This window comes from Candoia aspera, chromosome 1 (assembly GCF_035149785.1).
Source record: "Candoia aspera isolate rCanAsp1 chromosome 1, rCanAsp1.hap2, whole genome shotgun sequence".
NCBI lineage: Eukaryota > Metazoa > Chordata > Lepidosauria > Squamata > Boidae > Candoia > Candoia aspera.
Window position 1 is genome coordinate 46,486,158 of NC_086153.1, and position 14,133 is coordinate 46,500,290.

The window sequence follows — 14,133 nt, forward strand, 5'->3', positions numbered from 1 at the left end:
GCTGGTAATAGGTGAGGTTAATCTGCCTGAGTGGTTTCTTATGTACTTGCCCAAGAAAAACAGGAACCTTCAGGCACAGATGCATGGATTAAAAGAGTTCATGTGAATTTCCCCCCAACAGAGAGACAATTGGAAAGAGGACAAAAATAATCCTCTTGCAAATAGACCCACAAATAAATAAAATAGTCTGTTTCTAAAAACTAATGTTACAAATAAAGTCAGTAGTCCTTGGTATCCCTGAACTCAGGAATGCTCCACATTCTTCTGGTGGGATCCATGCCCCTCTCCACATCTTCTGAAATGGTCTTGATATCACTGCTGAAGGGGGAAATCCTAGTGCGGGATTTGAATGTGGTGAGGGAGAGGCTGGTTTTGGGCTTGGTGTTCCATTGCCTTGCAAGTTTCTTGGCTTCCTCTTCCTCTTTGATTTTCTCAGTGGCATCGTGCAGAACTGAACGGAAAAGCCGAGGTATTTCCCCAGGTTCTGGTTCATATTCAGAAATAAGTTGCCGAAATCTAAGAAACAAGTGAGCAAAAGAATCTAGTCTTAGCAGGGTATATACAGTCCACCTTCACTTAAACCCTCGGAGCAGAAAGAGATGGATGTTACATTATGTCATTCTACCACGTATCAGTTTTACACAACTTCTACCACCATCCATCTTGGAGGGAGGGGCACATTTCTCTATTTTTACACAATGTATATCCTGCATGGTGGTTTTACTTGTACTGACTTGTACTGATTACTTATACTGACTAACACTGATTTTTACTGATTACTTATACTGACTTATACATACTATCTCCTGGTGGTCAATATAAATGAACAAAAGGTAGCTCATGACTCATTTTCATCATTTGAATTTCACTATCTATATCAAATATGAGTCCTCTAAAAAAAGGAATCACTTTGCAGTATAAATTACAGTATATGCAGTGATGTTACTTGATTAAATTGGTAGTAGGCAGCAAGTTATCCTATCCAAATTTCACCAAGCAAAACATTTCAATAACCAGACTTCTGGATAAAACCCATGAGACAACTGCAAACGTTTGCATGGAAAGACAGAATATGGACTTGAAACAACTGATTGCATTCATGATATATTTCTGTAAGTTATTCTACCAAGAGTTTCCAAAGAGGCTCACAGTACTCAGAGCCGAATTCTTCATACATACAAACACAATCAGCATTCAGTAATTGATTGTAGAAGTGTCATTTAGAAAAACATGACTCATTTATGAATCATTCATAAACATGTTTAAGAAACAGGAAACAACTCTGCCTTTTTTATTCCAGTTCAGCTAGTCAAGGGGGCGGGGAAGGGAATAAATGAAGTCTCAATGCTGGATATTCAAGCCAGTTCCTTGCATCTAGCATCCTCTAAATGTGATGGATTTCTGAATCCATAATCTCAGCCAGAATAGTCTTTGGGATTATGTTACTGCCACTTGATACTCATGCTATATATATTTGTCAGATTGCAAGTAAATACCTAATAATGATTGGTCCACAGTAGGATGGATATATTTTGGAGCACATATCCTCCAGCTGCAGACGCTCCCCCGGACTGATATCGTAGCCGTGCTTGGGGTAGCTAACCAGCCAGCCATAATCAACTCCTGTTTTGATCTTGCGATATTCATTTTCTCGCTCCCGCTGTTGTTTCCCAGCTTCTCTGATCTGCCAGTCAAGCTCCATCATCAGGGTTTCAGTCACCATTTCCACTGGGCTCCTTTGAGAAATACGACTGGAAGGTTCATTCCACCCAAACCAGGATGCCAATGCCATGTTCTCCTTTTTTCCTTCCTTTATCTGCAAAGGGCAAATAAAAACATAAATGTTCATGTTTACATCATATATGTCGATTCGTGTGTGTGTGTGTGTGTGTGTGTACATACACACACACACAAATATTGCTCAGCTGTTTCTGTTAACAAAAATGTTCACATTCTAGTGAGCAAGAAAGACCAACATGAGAACAAGGCTATCAGTGACTCTTAGTCATGAAGGCTGTGTCAGAGGCAGCAGATCTCTGAATTCTAGATAGAATCAGCATAAGTAGAAGAGTACCACTTTACTCATAGTCCTCCTATTGACCTCCAATGGACATCTGATCAGCTATGTTGGAAGAGAGTGTTTTAGTCATTGGGTTTGGTATATAGGAACTGGAACAGGCCTATCTGGCCAAGTTTATCCAAATTAATGTTCTTTCCCCAACTCAGGCATTATCTACTGAACTATATACTGAACTAGCAGCAGTTGCCATGGTCTCAGAATTCATTTCCAATCCAATTGGAGATGCCTTGATCCTCAATGGTAGAGTTGAAATTTCCCTAGTTTTTTGAGGGAGAAATAAACGTTGATATTTCAGAAAGTGGAAACTTAAAAAAAAAAAAAGAGGGGACCCTAACTCTTTGTTGCACTAGCAAACTCTTTCCACAAAATGATAGGTGCTTTGGCACACTTCACAGCAGAAGTCTCCTTGAAAGTGGCCATTCTCATGCCAAACATTGGTCTATATTCAACCCCTTCCCCCAAGTAAAAAGCCTTTTCTAGCAGTGGGTATATTGATTTTCATCCTCCTTTATGTATGAGGATGTTTGCATAAAAGGCTTTCCTCACCCTATTGCTCAGGAGTTTTCAGTGCTACCTCACAAAACAGGAAGCTACTTGCAGTTAGTGCAACTTGGGGGAGAAAGACTTGAAAAGCTCACTGTAGTCAGCCACTCTCTCAACATCAAGGTTAAGAGGTTCTTCAGTGTTGTTTTAAGAAACTTCTCAAGAGTCAATAAAGTAAAGCACTGAAAATGCTCAGCTAGATGAGTTCTTCATTGTCCAAAGTATGAGGTTAGGCAGATGAAAAGGAATATGAAATATGCTTTAAAGCAGCTTTCCTCAAACTTAAGGGAACTTCTCTAGCTTCTGGGGGTCACCAGCCTGAAAAAGCTAGTTTTAAGTAAGTCACCATTAAGTCACTAAACAATGAAATGGAAACCAAGGATTACTACACCCTGAATTTAGAAAAGGCATGAATGAATGAATGAAACAGTGCAATCTACAGTACTCTGAACAGATAAAAATGAGGGGGTAGGCAAGTATTTGGCCTTCTCTAGGTGTAACTCTCCCAATCAGGAAAAAGCTTCTGTGTGCCCTAAATAAGATGTTTAGAGATAGCTCGTTAATGATTTATAAAAACAAGGATAAGTATATACAATTACGAATTAAAGAAGTTCAAGGTTTCCAAGAATGTCTGTTAGAAATAACAAGCTTCTGGAGGGACAAATGATAGTAAGTTTACCAAATCAGTTTTCATCTGTTTCTAACAAATGGCACCGTATTATGTTCCCAATGTTGTAACAGCCACAGGAAGCCATCAAGAGTTCTCTCAGGTCACTTGAAGACACATTTCTTCACCGAGGTCTTCCCTATATAAATGTTGGATCAATGATTGATGGGCTTTTGCTTTTGTTTTTCTTTCCTTCCCCCTCTAAATTAATATGATTTTATACTGTAAACTGTACTTTTTCTATTATTACATATTATGATTTGTAAACCGTTTCACTTCAGCAAAGGATCGTTACCTTGTCGTGGTGCTGGAGCTTGAGCACCTCAATGATGCCATGAGCTAAACCGTGAAGGGCCACCCAAGACGGGAAGGTCATGACAGAGAGGTCAGACTAAATGCGATCCCTGGGGAAGGTAATGGCAACCCACCCCAGTATTCTGGCCATGAAAACTAAATGGATCAGTACCACCAGAGATATGTCAGTATACCATCGGAAGATGAGAGCCCCAGGTCGGAAGATGGTCAAATGCTACTGGGGAGGAACAGAGGATGAGTTCAACTAGCCCCAGACGTGATGACGCAGCTAGCTCAAAGCCGAAAGGATGGCTAGGGGCCGACGGTGCTGGTGGTGAACGGCGAATCCGATGTTCTAAGGATCAACACACCATTGGAACCTGGAATGTAAGATCTATGAGCCAGGGCAAATTGGATGTGGTTATTGGTGAGATGTCAAGATTCAAGATAGACATTCTGGGCGTCAGTGAACTGAAATGGACTGGAATGGGCCACTTCGCATCAAATGACCACCAGATCTACTACTGTGGACAAGAGGACCACAGAAGAAATGGAGTAGCCTTCATAATTAATAGTAAAGTTGGCTACAGCAGTGCTTGGATACAATCCAAAAAACGATAGAATGATCTCAATTCAAATCCAGGGCAAGCCATCTAACATCACAGTGATCCAAATATACGCCCCAACCACAGATGCTGAAGAAGCTGAGGTAGAGCAGTTCTATGAGGATCTGCAGCACCTACTGGACAACACACCTAAAAGAGATGTTATTTTCATCACAGGAGACTGGAATGCTAAGGTGGGCAGTCAAATGACACCTGGAATTACAGGTAAGCGTGGCCTGGGAGAACAAAATGAAGCAGGACATAGGCTGATAGAATTTTGCCAAGACAACTCACTCTGCATTACAAACACTCTCTTCCAACAACCTAAGAGACGGCTTTATACATGGACTTCACCAGATGGACAAAACTGAAATCAGATTGACTACATCCTTTGCAGCCAAAGGTGGCGGACATCTATACAGTCGATAAAAACAAGACCTGGAGCTGACTGTAGTTCCGATCACGAACTACTTATTGCACAATTTAGGATCAGACTAAAGAGATTAGGGAAGATCCACAGATCAGCTAGATATGAGCTTGCTAATATTCCTAAGGAATATGCAGTGGAGGTGAAGAATCGATTTAAGGGACTGGACTTAGTAGATAGGAAAACTATGGACAGAAGTTCGCAACATTGTTCAGGAGGCAGCAACAAAATACATCCCAGAGAAAGAGAAAACCAAGAAGGCAAAATGGTTGTCTGCTGAGACACTGGAAGTAGCCCAAGAAAGAAGGAAAGCAAAAGGCAACAGTGATAGGGGGAGATATGCCCAATTAAATGCGAAATTCCAGAGGTTAGGCAGAAGAGATAAGGAATTATTTTTAAACAAGCAATCCACGGAAGTGGAAGAAGACAATAGAATAGGAAGGACAAGAGACCTCTTCCAGAAAATTAGAAACATCGGAGGTAAATTCCAGGCCAAAATGGGTATGATCAAAAACAAAGATGGCAAGGACCTAACAGAAGAAGAAGAGATCAAGAAAAGGTGGCAAGAATATACAGAAAACCTGTATAGGAAGGATAACAATATCGGGGATAGCTTTGACGGTGTGGTCAGTGAGCTAGAGCCAGACACCCTGAAGTGTGAGGTTGAATGGGCCTTAAGAAGCATTGCTAATAACAAGGCAGCAGGAGACGACAGCATCCCAGCAGAACTGTTCAAAATCTTGCAAGATGATGCTGTCAAGGTAATGTATGCTATATGCCAGCAAATTTGGAAAACACAAGAATGGCCATCAGACTGGAAAAAATCAACTTATATCCCCATACCAAAGAAGGGAAACACTAAAGAAAGTTCAAACTATTGAACAGTGGCACTCATTTCACATGCCAGTAAGGTAATGCTCAAGATCCTGCAAGGTAGAATTCAGCAATTCATGGAGCAAGAATTGCCAGATGCACAAGCTGGGTTTAGAAAAGGCAGAGGAACTAGGGACCAAATTGCCAATATCCGATGGATAATGGAAAAAGCCAGGGAGTTTCAGAAAAACATCTATTTCTGTTTTATTGACTATTCTAAAGCCTTTGACTGTGTGGACCATAACAAACTGTGGCAAGTTCTTAGTGGTATGGGGATACCAAGTCATCTTGTATGCCTCCTGAAGAATCTGTATAACGACCAAGTAGCAACAGTAAGAACAGACCACGGAACAACGGACTGGTTTAAGATTGGGAAAGGAGTACGGCTGGGCTGTATACTCTCACCCTACCTATTCAACTTGTATGCAGAACACATCATGCGACATGCTGGGCTTGAGGAATCCAAGGCTGGAGTTAAAATCGCTGGAGGAAACATTAACAATCTCAGATACGCAGATAATACCACTTTGATGGCTGAAAACAAAGAGAACTGAGGAGCCTTATGATGAAGGTGAAAGAAGAAAGTGCAAAAGCTGGCTTGCAGCTAAATCTCAAAAAAACCAAGATTATGGCAACCAGCTTGATTGATAACTGGCAAATAGAGGGAGAAAATGTAGAAGCAGTGAAAGACTTTGTATTTCTAGGTGCGAAGATTACTGCAGATGCTGACTGCAGTCAGGAAATCAGAAGACGCTTAATCCTTGGGAGAAGAGCAATGACCAATCTCGATAAAATAGTTAAGAGCAGAGTCATCACACTGACAACAAAGGCCCGCATAGTTAAAGCGATGGTGTTCCCCGTAGTAACATATGGCTGCGAGAGCTGGACCATGAGGAAGGCTGAGCGAAGGAAGATCGATCCTTTTGAACTGTGGTGTTGGAGGAGAATTCTGAGAGTGCCTTGGACTGCAAGAAGATCAAACCAGTCCATCCTCCAGGAAATTAAGCCAGACTGCTCACTTGAGGGAATGATATTAAAGGCAAAACTGAAATACTTTGGCCACATAATGAGAAGACAGGACACCCTGGAGAAGATGCTGATGCTAGGGAGAGTGGAAGGCAAAAGGAAGAGGGGCCGACCAAGGGCAAGGTGGATGGATGATATTCTAGAGGTGACGGACTCATCCCTGGGGGAACTGGGGGTGTTGACGACCGACAGGAAGCTCTGGCGTGGGCTGCTCCATGAAGTCACGAAGAGTCGGAAGCGACTACACAAATAAACAACAACAAACTGTTTGAAGATGTTTTTCCATGGGAAGCAGTATAAAAATATACTAGCTAAATTAACAAAATTAAGTAAACAAGATAAATCAGTATTAGGAATTATTAGGTTACTCAAGCAAGCACTAGGACACAACAGGAGGAAATCCCACTTTTGAGAATTGCCAGACTGTTTTATTAGATCAGTGTTTCTCAATCTCAGGAACTTTAAGCTTTGTGGACTTCAACTCCTAGAATTCCCCAGCTAGCACAGCTCCTCCATGCAAGGATTCTGTGCCAGTTCAGAAGAATTCAAACCAGCTCCAGACCTCTGTAATCTTACAACACTATCACTGTTTAAAGCTGAGCCAAACTGGCATTTTGTGTGCAACACTTGTAATTCTGAGCTGTGAGGGGGACCCCACTGGCAAGAACTTTTATCCCTCCTTGCCAAATCTCTCCACTCCCTCCAGAACTTGGATATTTCTGGGCAGCTAAAGCAATAAACATTTGGGGGGGGCAGGGATTGTCTAATACTGTTGGTTGTTGGAGAAAGAGAGGTGGTACTTTGTAAGTTTTCCTCACTCACTTTGCCTGGACTGTTGCTTGCTAGTTCTAAGAATGTCAGTTGCATAGCCACACTTTGCTGCTGCAACAGCAGCTATGCAAAGAACTATTATGAAAGCATGTAGCTGTGAAAAATGCTATCTTTTGGCTCAATGTAGCACCATTAACTTTTGAAGAAGGAATGCAGTTTTGTCCGTCAAAAGGTTCCTTCTGGACCAGGCACATACATTTCCTCCTTTTGCAAATGGCCAGAGAAATGTATACATACTAAAATTATGTATGGGCGATAGGGAGTGGGCTTGCTAGTAATTTATTTTCTTTACCTTTCATGTGGAGTGGGAGGAAATTTTTGTTTTCCCTGGAACTGTGACAGCTTAGGGGTCAGGGCAGTAACTTAGTGTCTTGTTTGTTTGTTTCAAGTCATTCTTGACTCCTGGTGACTGCCTGGACTAGTCCCTGAAGTTTTCTTGGCAAGATTTTAGAAGTGATTTGCCCTTGTCTGCTTCGTAGGGCTGAGAGAGAGTGGCCCAAGGTCACCCAGCTGGCTTCGTGACTAAAGTGGTACTAGAGCTCACGGTCTCCCAGTTTCTAGCCTGGTGCCTTAACTACTACACCAACCTGGCTCATAATTTTTCATAGCAATTAGTCAATCAGCTGACTCCTAGTATGCTACTCATATTTAGCTTTTTGAGATGGTGGATGTGAATGCAATTGTGGGATAGGTTCAAATGGCTTTGAGGGACTGAGATACAAACATAATAGCAGTCATTTCCTTTTTGGCCACACACAATGGTCACACAACCTTGAACACCTGGTACAATCATTGCCCACTGAACATAGATTTTATGGGAGACGGATACTGTAATATTTGTTTGTAGACCTTCATGGGTATGTATGTTTTCCTTGCTGCAAAAAATTACCAAAGGAGCAAAAAAGAATAGCTGCACAATGAATTGTCACAGGTCACTTTCCAGAGGAAATATTAATGGACTGTAACACAAATGCAGTCCAACTGTTAATCAACAGAAGGAACATGTACATGTGTGCACTTTTTTCCCTCAAAGATTCTGCAAGCAGGGAAATGTCTGACTTAAATTGCTAAGATTAGAAACATTGCTTTTGTGCTTCTCTGTGCTTGGAAACTTTTGGAGATGTAAAGTCTTAATACCTACCTAGAAGCAACATTTCTTTTAATAGGAAGCCAAAGTCTGTTCACTGGATTAGAATTTGAAGGTTTTCATACATTATGTAACTAAAATGGCACACTACCATAATTTTTTATTTATAATATCTCTGGGCATCATCCAATAACATCCAGATTCACAACTAAGCTCCAAAGTAATGGAATAAATCTGAGGTCTAAACCCATCTGATTTTGTTGGTACTTAACATAAATTATGTGCTAAATTATGCTTTGTGTGTAGCTATGATTAATATGTAGCTATTTCTCTGAATGGTAGGAAGAACAGATTATTATACAGCACAAAGGTACTCTATATATAACTGGGGATAAGAACATTTTAAATCTAAAAAGCAATTTAGGCAAAATCGCTTTTCCATCAAGACTTTGAAAAGCCTCTTGCATGTTTAAACTCCTTCTTGTGAACAGAAAAGCCACTGGGGATAATCTGATGATTAGGCCTGTGGCAAATTTTAGCTTAAAAACACCAGCCACATTCATTATAATCTGTGGCATTTCCTTGACAGAATTCAGGCAAATAACAAATGTGAACAATTTAATAACTACATCTGGAGGAGCATCCTACAACTAAAAGGAGCCAGAAGAGGAAGATGGAAAAATAAACCAACTTTATACAAATACAATTTATTTCTATATAAAATATTAATGATAATTCTGGGCAAACTTCCTAGCCCTTAAATTGCTCTTCTTCAGAAAATGGAGGCACAAGCAGACTTGTAAATGTCCTAGGCCAGAAATAAACATTAGTAGTTTCTGGTCTTGTTATTATTAAGGATTTACATAAAAATAAGAGAAACTTGAAATAATATGAAGTTAAAGTAAGAAAAAAATAAAAAGATAAAAAGGTGTGAAAAGTAGTGCAAGTGACAGAAAAAGAAAAGATATATAAAGAAGCAACTTCCAATCTTTGTAGCAGTTAACTAACAAACTTATTATTTCTCCTCCTTTTATAAGGTTACATCATACTGCCATTCTTCCCATATTCAACCCTCTTTAATCAGCAAATCCATAAATCAGAAAACAATGCCCTGATCAAGGAACTACCTAGGAGATAACCACATCCCCACCAACTCTGGCAGGGCAAGCTACTGCATATAAGCAGGGAGCAAACCCCACATGCACCCGCACTGAGGATGTTCCCTAGTCAGGTAATGAAACATCTGCAAACAAACAGCCAAGCTCAGAGAGCACCAAGGACTCCACAGTTCAACCCTGAGCTGCATATACTCTCTTCTATTGGAGTCATAATTTAGCTGCACCCCCATCATGAAAATGACAACTAGTGTGATAAAAACAAGGATTTTTACTCTCTGTAAGAGAGAGAGGCAGCTTCAATATAAGAAAAGCAAGTCCCCAGTGCTGTTCTTTGAAAGCGAGGAACACACATTCACATCTTATCAGGTACCTGGCATACTAAGATGAAAGGGGGGGACAAGAAGCCAACTCCAGAACAAAGAGGGTACCAGTTGGAGAAATAAATACTAAAACAGCAGCTTGTAAATCAGCATTGTACAAGGCAATTTAGCCGGCAACTGCCAAACTATAAAAGATGTGAAAGAAAAGATCACAGCAGAGCCCTGTGCCTAGATCAAGAACCCATCTTGGACTGGCCCAGCTCTGGTTGCAAGTCAGGTGAATGAATGGATGAATGACTGCAAAAGTGAAAGTGCATGCAATGCATGTTCTATTTCAATAAAACTTAGTAATACTTGAAATTGTGTGTGCTCATAACTCACTAAAGGATTCTAAACTGATTCTTTAATTGGCACCTAGAGAAATTAGGGAAAGGAATTGCACTGAGTGTTGTATGTGTGCTTTCTCTAAATAATTTACCAGAGCTCTGCAACAATCAGCTCCTTCAAGAGGCCTGGCTGTCGGCACTTGCAAGTTACTGAAAACGTTCCATTACTGTGTTTTATACTCTGGAAACCTACCTACCATAGGACCATCCCAATCTGTCATCAATTTGAACCAAATGGTTTTTAAAATAGAATATTCTCAGTTACAGCTTTTTAAAAAAAATCACTGATTTGGTTTTCCACTAAATAAAATAACTATTAAAATTCAACACTTAATGTAGATGACATTCTGAGGCCATGTGATGAAGTGAGAACTGTTTTGCTTGATAACATGATGAATCATTCCTAGTTTGCAACGTTCTCAAGTAAGCATTGGCTGAACCAAGTTCCTATAAATAGCTTTGCAATAATGATGCTGAAGCTTAATACCTATTCCATGGGGTGTGGGGGGGGAAACAGCCATGATTAAAATAATGCTGAAAATCCTCATTTTAAAACAAATTGCAAAAAAAAAAAAAAACGCTTACAGTTTAAATGAAATTGAAGTTAATTCACTGTCTAATTTTTAATCTTAACAGATTCCAGATGTAATTGCTGTATGAAAGCAATGTTATGAAATTCAAGACAAAACGCAAAACAATTAGAGGAATTTGAACCAATATTCCAGTTGGTCTTTGTCTTTAGCCTAGGAGTGGTGGCTTCAAGATTCATTCTGCCATAAAATAAACTTAAATACATTATTTTTCTATCTGAATACTTCTCAACTCTTCAAACAGTAATAGCAAAGATAGTTAAGAGGGTGGTTCTTTGCACACATGTAGGTTAATCTGTGTACAGGTTAATGCCTGTGTTGGGAGTTATTTTCTCCCAACAAACGGCTGGTGCTTTAAAGGGTGTAAAAAGCAAACAGTATCTTTTAGGTTGAGCTCAACTCCTTCATTACTCCATGGACACAACTGTCATTATCACTGTAGCAGTACCAAAGTGGTTTGGCACTCCCTTCCTCCAGGACAGCTTTTTGACCCTGGAGGAAGACCTGAAATATTTTTCAGGCCTCAGGGAACCTCTGCACATCCAGGCTCAAATACAGGCCACAAGTTACAAAATCATTATATTCATTTCATATGCATCAACAGTGTTCTTAAACTAAAAATAAAGAATGAAGTTTACCTCTTTAATGTGAAGTTGTCTGTATTTGAAATAATTTTTAAAATAAATTGTGATCTCCCAGGGAACCCCTAGTGACCTCTCATGGAACCCTGGTTGAGAAACCCTGCTCCAGGATGTTTTTTTTCCCCCCAAGTTTTCAGTTTACTTTACAGCCCATTTACTTCTTGGAAGTCTCCCCTCCAGGTACTAGCCAGGCCAGAGCCTGCTTAGTTTCCAAGAACAAATTTGGCTAGGTGCTTCCACTTGCTGAAACCTCTGAAAGGATGGCAGTGCTAAAATAAATGGAAGTAGGGAAGAAGAGGAAGATGGGATCAGTCATTACTCAAAGAGTGCTGAACAGCCAAAGTTGTTAGTATCAGCTATAAACCTTGGTACAGGATGTACATTTCCCTCCTTTTCCTGCACTCTTTATTATGCAAATACCATGATTTAGACAGGAATCTATGCACAAAAGACTATTTCCATTCACTGAACACCAGATCAGGAAGATGCTTGCGCATAACGCACATTTTGGTACTATTTTCATGACAGTCTCCTAATTGTGGAATTCTTTTCCTTCTACTCATTAGTCGTATCAATTTATCTGGTCTTAACTTTTCACTTACTAAGAGTAAGTCCCACTGAACTAAATTCTGACTGAACATGAACAAAATCAGTCACTTCCTTCATCAATGTTCCAGCTTCCCACAACTGGAGCTATTGCTGGCTGAGAATTCTGACAGTTGTTCTTCTAACCTGTTTGGAGAGTTCCAGATTCTGGAGAAGTCTATATTAGACTTTTCAATAAAAAGAGAATATTTCATGAAAGCTAGACAAAAAAGAATTATTTTCTATACAAACAAATTAAGGGATTACTTAACATCTGTAAATTTAAGAAAGGGGGTGGGTGCGTTAGATTTTCGCATTTAACAGCCTTAAGAAGCAATACAAACTTAAACTTTCTTTCCTAACAGCACTTAAAACTCAAGCAAAGGAAGAAGGTAGTGGGATGAGGAATGGAAGCAAATACAGGCATGGCCAAACTCCCGCCTTCGAACCAGCCTCGAATGGGGAAAAGGAGATTAAGCGTTACTTCCCAGGGCATTAGCTATACTTCGCGCAGAATTTCAGAGTTGAATGTACTCTTCGTGTATCACCCACGTCACCTTCGTTGGTCCATTTGGAATAAAACGACTTCATTGCAGAGCACAGTGATGCTCCACATTCAGTTGGAATTAAGCGCCACTGATTTCCAGCGGGTCTCTCTTCCAAAAAGTATTTTCTGTATACAGTAACAAACGCGGCGCATTTATTTACAAGCTGGGTGTCCGCACCGTCATCTGAGCTTCGCTTAATTGGGGGCGGGGGGCACTACGCAGAGCGCCCGGAAAGCAGCAGAAAGCTAACCTTTGCTACTCGTACCTTTTCCCCAAACTTTGTGTAGCTTTCTGCAAGTTCCCTGACGCCTTTCGACTCACCGGGTGGCTTGTTCGCACCGAGGAACAAATCCAAGCACAACTCTCTAAAAGAGTCTCTCTGCCAAGGCGAGGCGGCTGCTCCTAGACTGCGCGCCCTCTCGAGCGTCGGTAACCCGGCTCAGCGCTGCTGCTGCTGCTGCTTCACCACCGCCAGTCCCTATCTTTGCCTGCATAATCAGGGCGTGCGGAATTATTTTTTCCCCCGAAGAGCCCCCGCCTTCCTGGCTTCTGATTGGCTGTTGCTATGGGGACCATCCTAAGCTTCTTTGGTCTGTGGCAGGACGGGAGAGAGCTGTAGTAGGACCTGATGAGAGGGAAAAGTCGGGGTGGTAAGCGGAGGGAAGGGACGTGGAGTGCTCATGTGGAAGAAAAGTAAATGCAGGCTGGCCTTAGCATGGGTTTTTCCCCGCTGCTGAATTATAACGCTATTCACCTAATCATGACCGGGGAGCTGGGGGTGTTGACCACCAACAGGAAGCTCTGGCGTGGGCTGGTCCATGAAGTCAGGAAGAGTCGGAAGCGACTGAACGAATAAACAACAAAAACAAGAAAAAATTGACTTGAAATTCTCTGTCTCCATTGCCTATTCCTATTCTGTTTTTATTTACCAGGGAGTGCCAGTTGTCCAACTGCCTTCCGAGGTAATGGGTGACAAAGCTTATGAGATTCAACAGCCCTTGAGGCTGTCCTTGGATGGTGTTGGAATAAGAGGGAAAATACTAGGCTGACCATATGTACCGTTTAAACGGGACAGTACCTTTTTTTTCACATTTCCTGACCGTCCCATTGTTTTAATATAAAAGTCAATTTTGTCCCTTTTTTAAAAAAACGGTACTTAAAAATTTGAAAGTTCCTGTGAACCTGTCACTGGTGATTGGACGGGTTTCAGTGACACAAGCGCAGCAAGCCTCAAGGGAGAGCAGCAGCTTGATTGATATATAAAATCTTTTTATATATACAGTAATCTGTTTAAGGACCAGCAAATGGAACTTAAAAACTCTTTAAAACTTTTTTTACCGTCTTACCTTTTCATGAATAAGGAATATTACATAAGTTTAACCCTGTCCCATTTTTGCCATCCCAATGTCCCATTTTTGTCTCAAGGACATATGGACAGCCTAGAAAATACTCCTGTAACATTGGCCCAGCTATGGGCAATTTAAGCCTGTCCAGACCTTTCCCTATTTGCAA

At 40.8% G+C, this 14,133-nt stretch overlaps 1 protein-coding gene across 1 annotated transcript; it reads right to left on the minus strand.

The window, feature by feature from the left end:
* Positions 1 to 218: 218 nt before the first annotated feature.
* RD3 (RD3 regulator of GUCY2D) lies at positions 219 to 1,792 on the minus strand. Its single transcript, XM_063290091.1, has 2 exons — positions 1,497 to 1,792; positions 219 to 516 (listed from the first exon to the last, which is right to left on the minus strand). Exons 1-2 carry the CDS (start codon positions 1,790 to 1,792, stop codon positions 219 to 221), a joined length of 594 nt encoding a protein of 197 aa, XP_063146161.1.
* Positions 1,793 to 14,133: the final 12,341 nt, after the last annotated feature.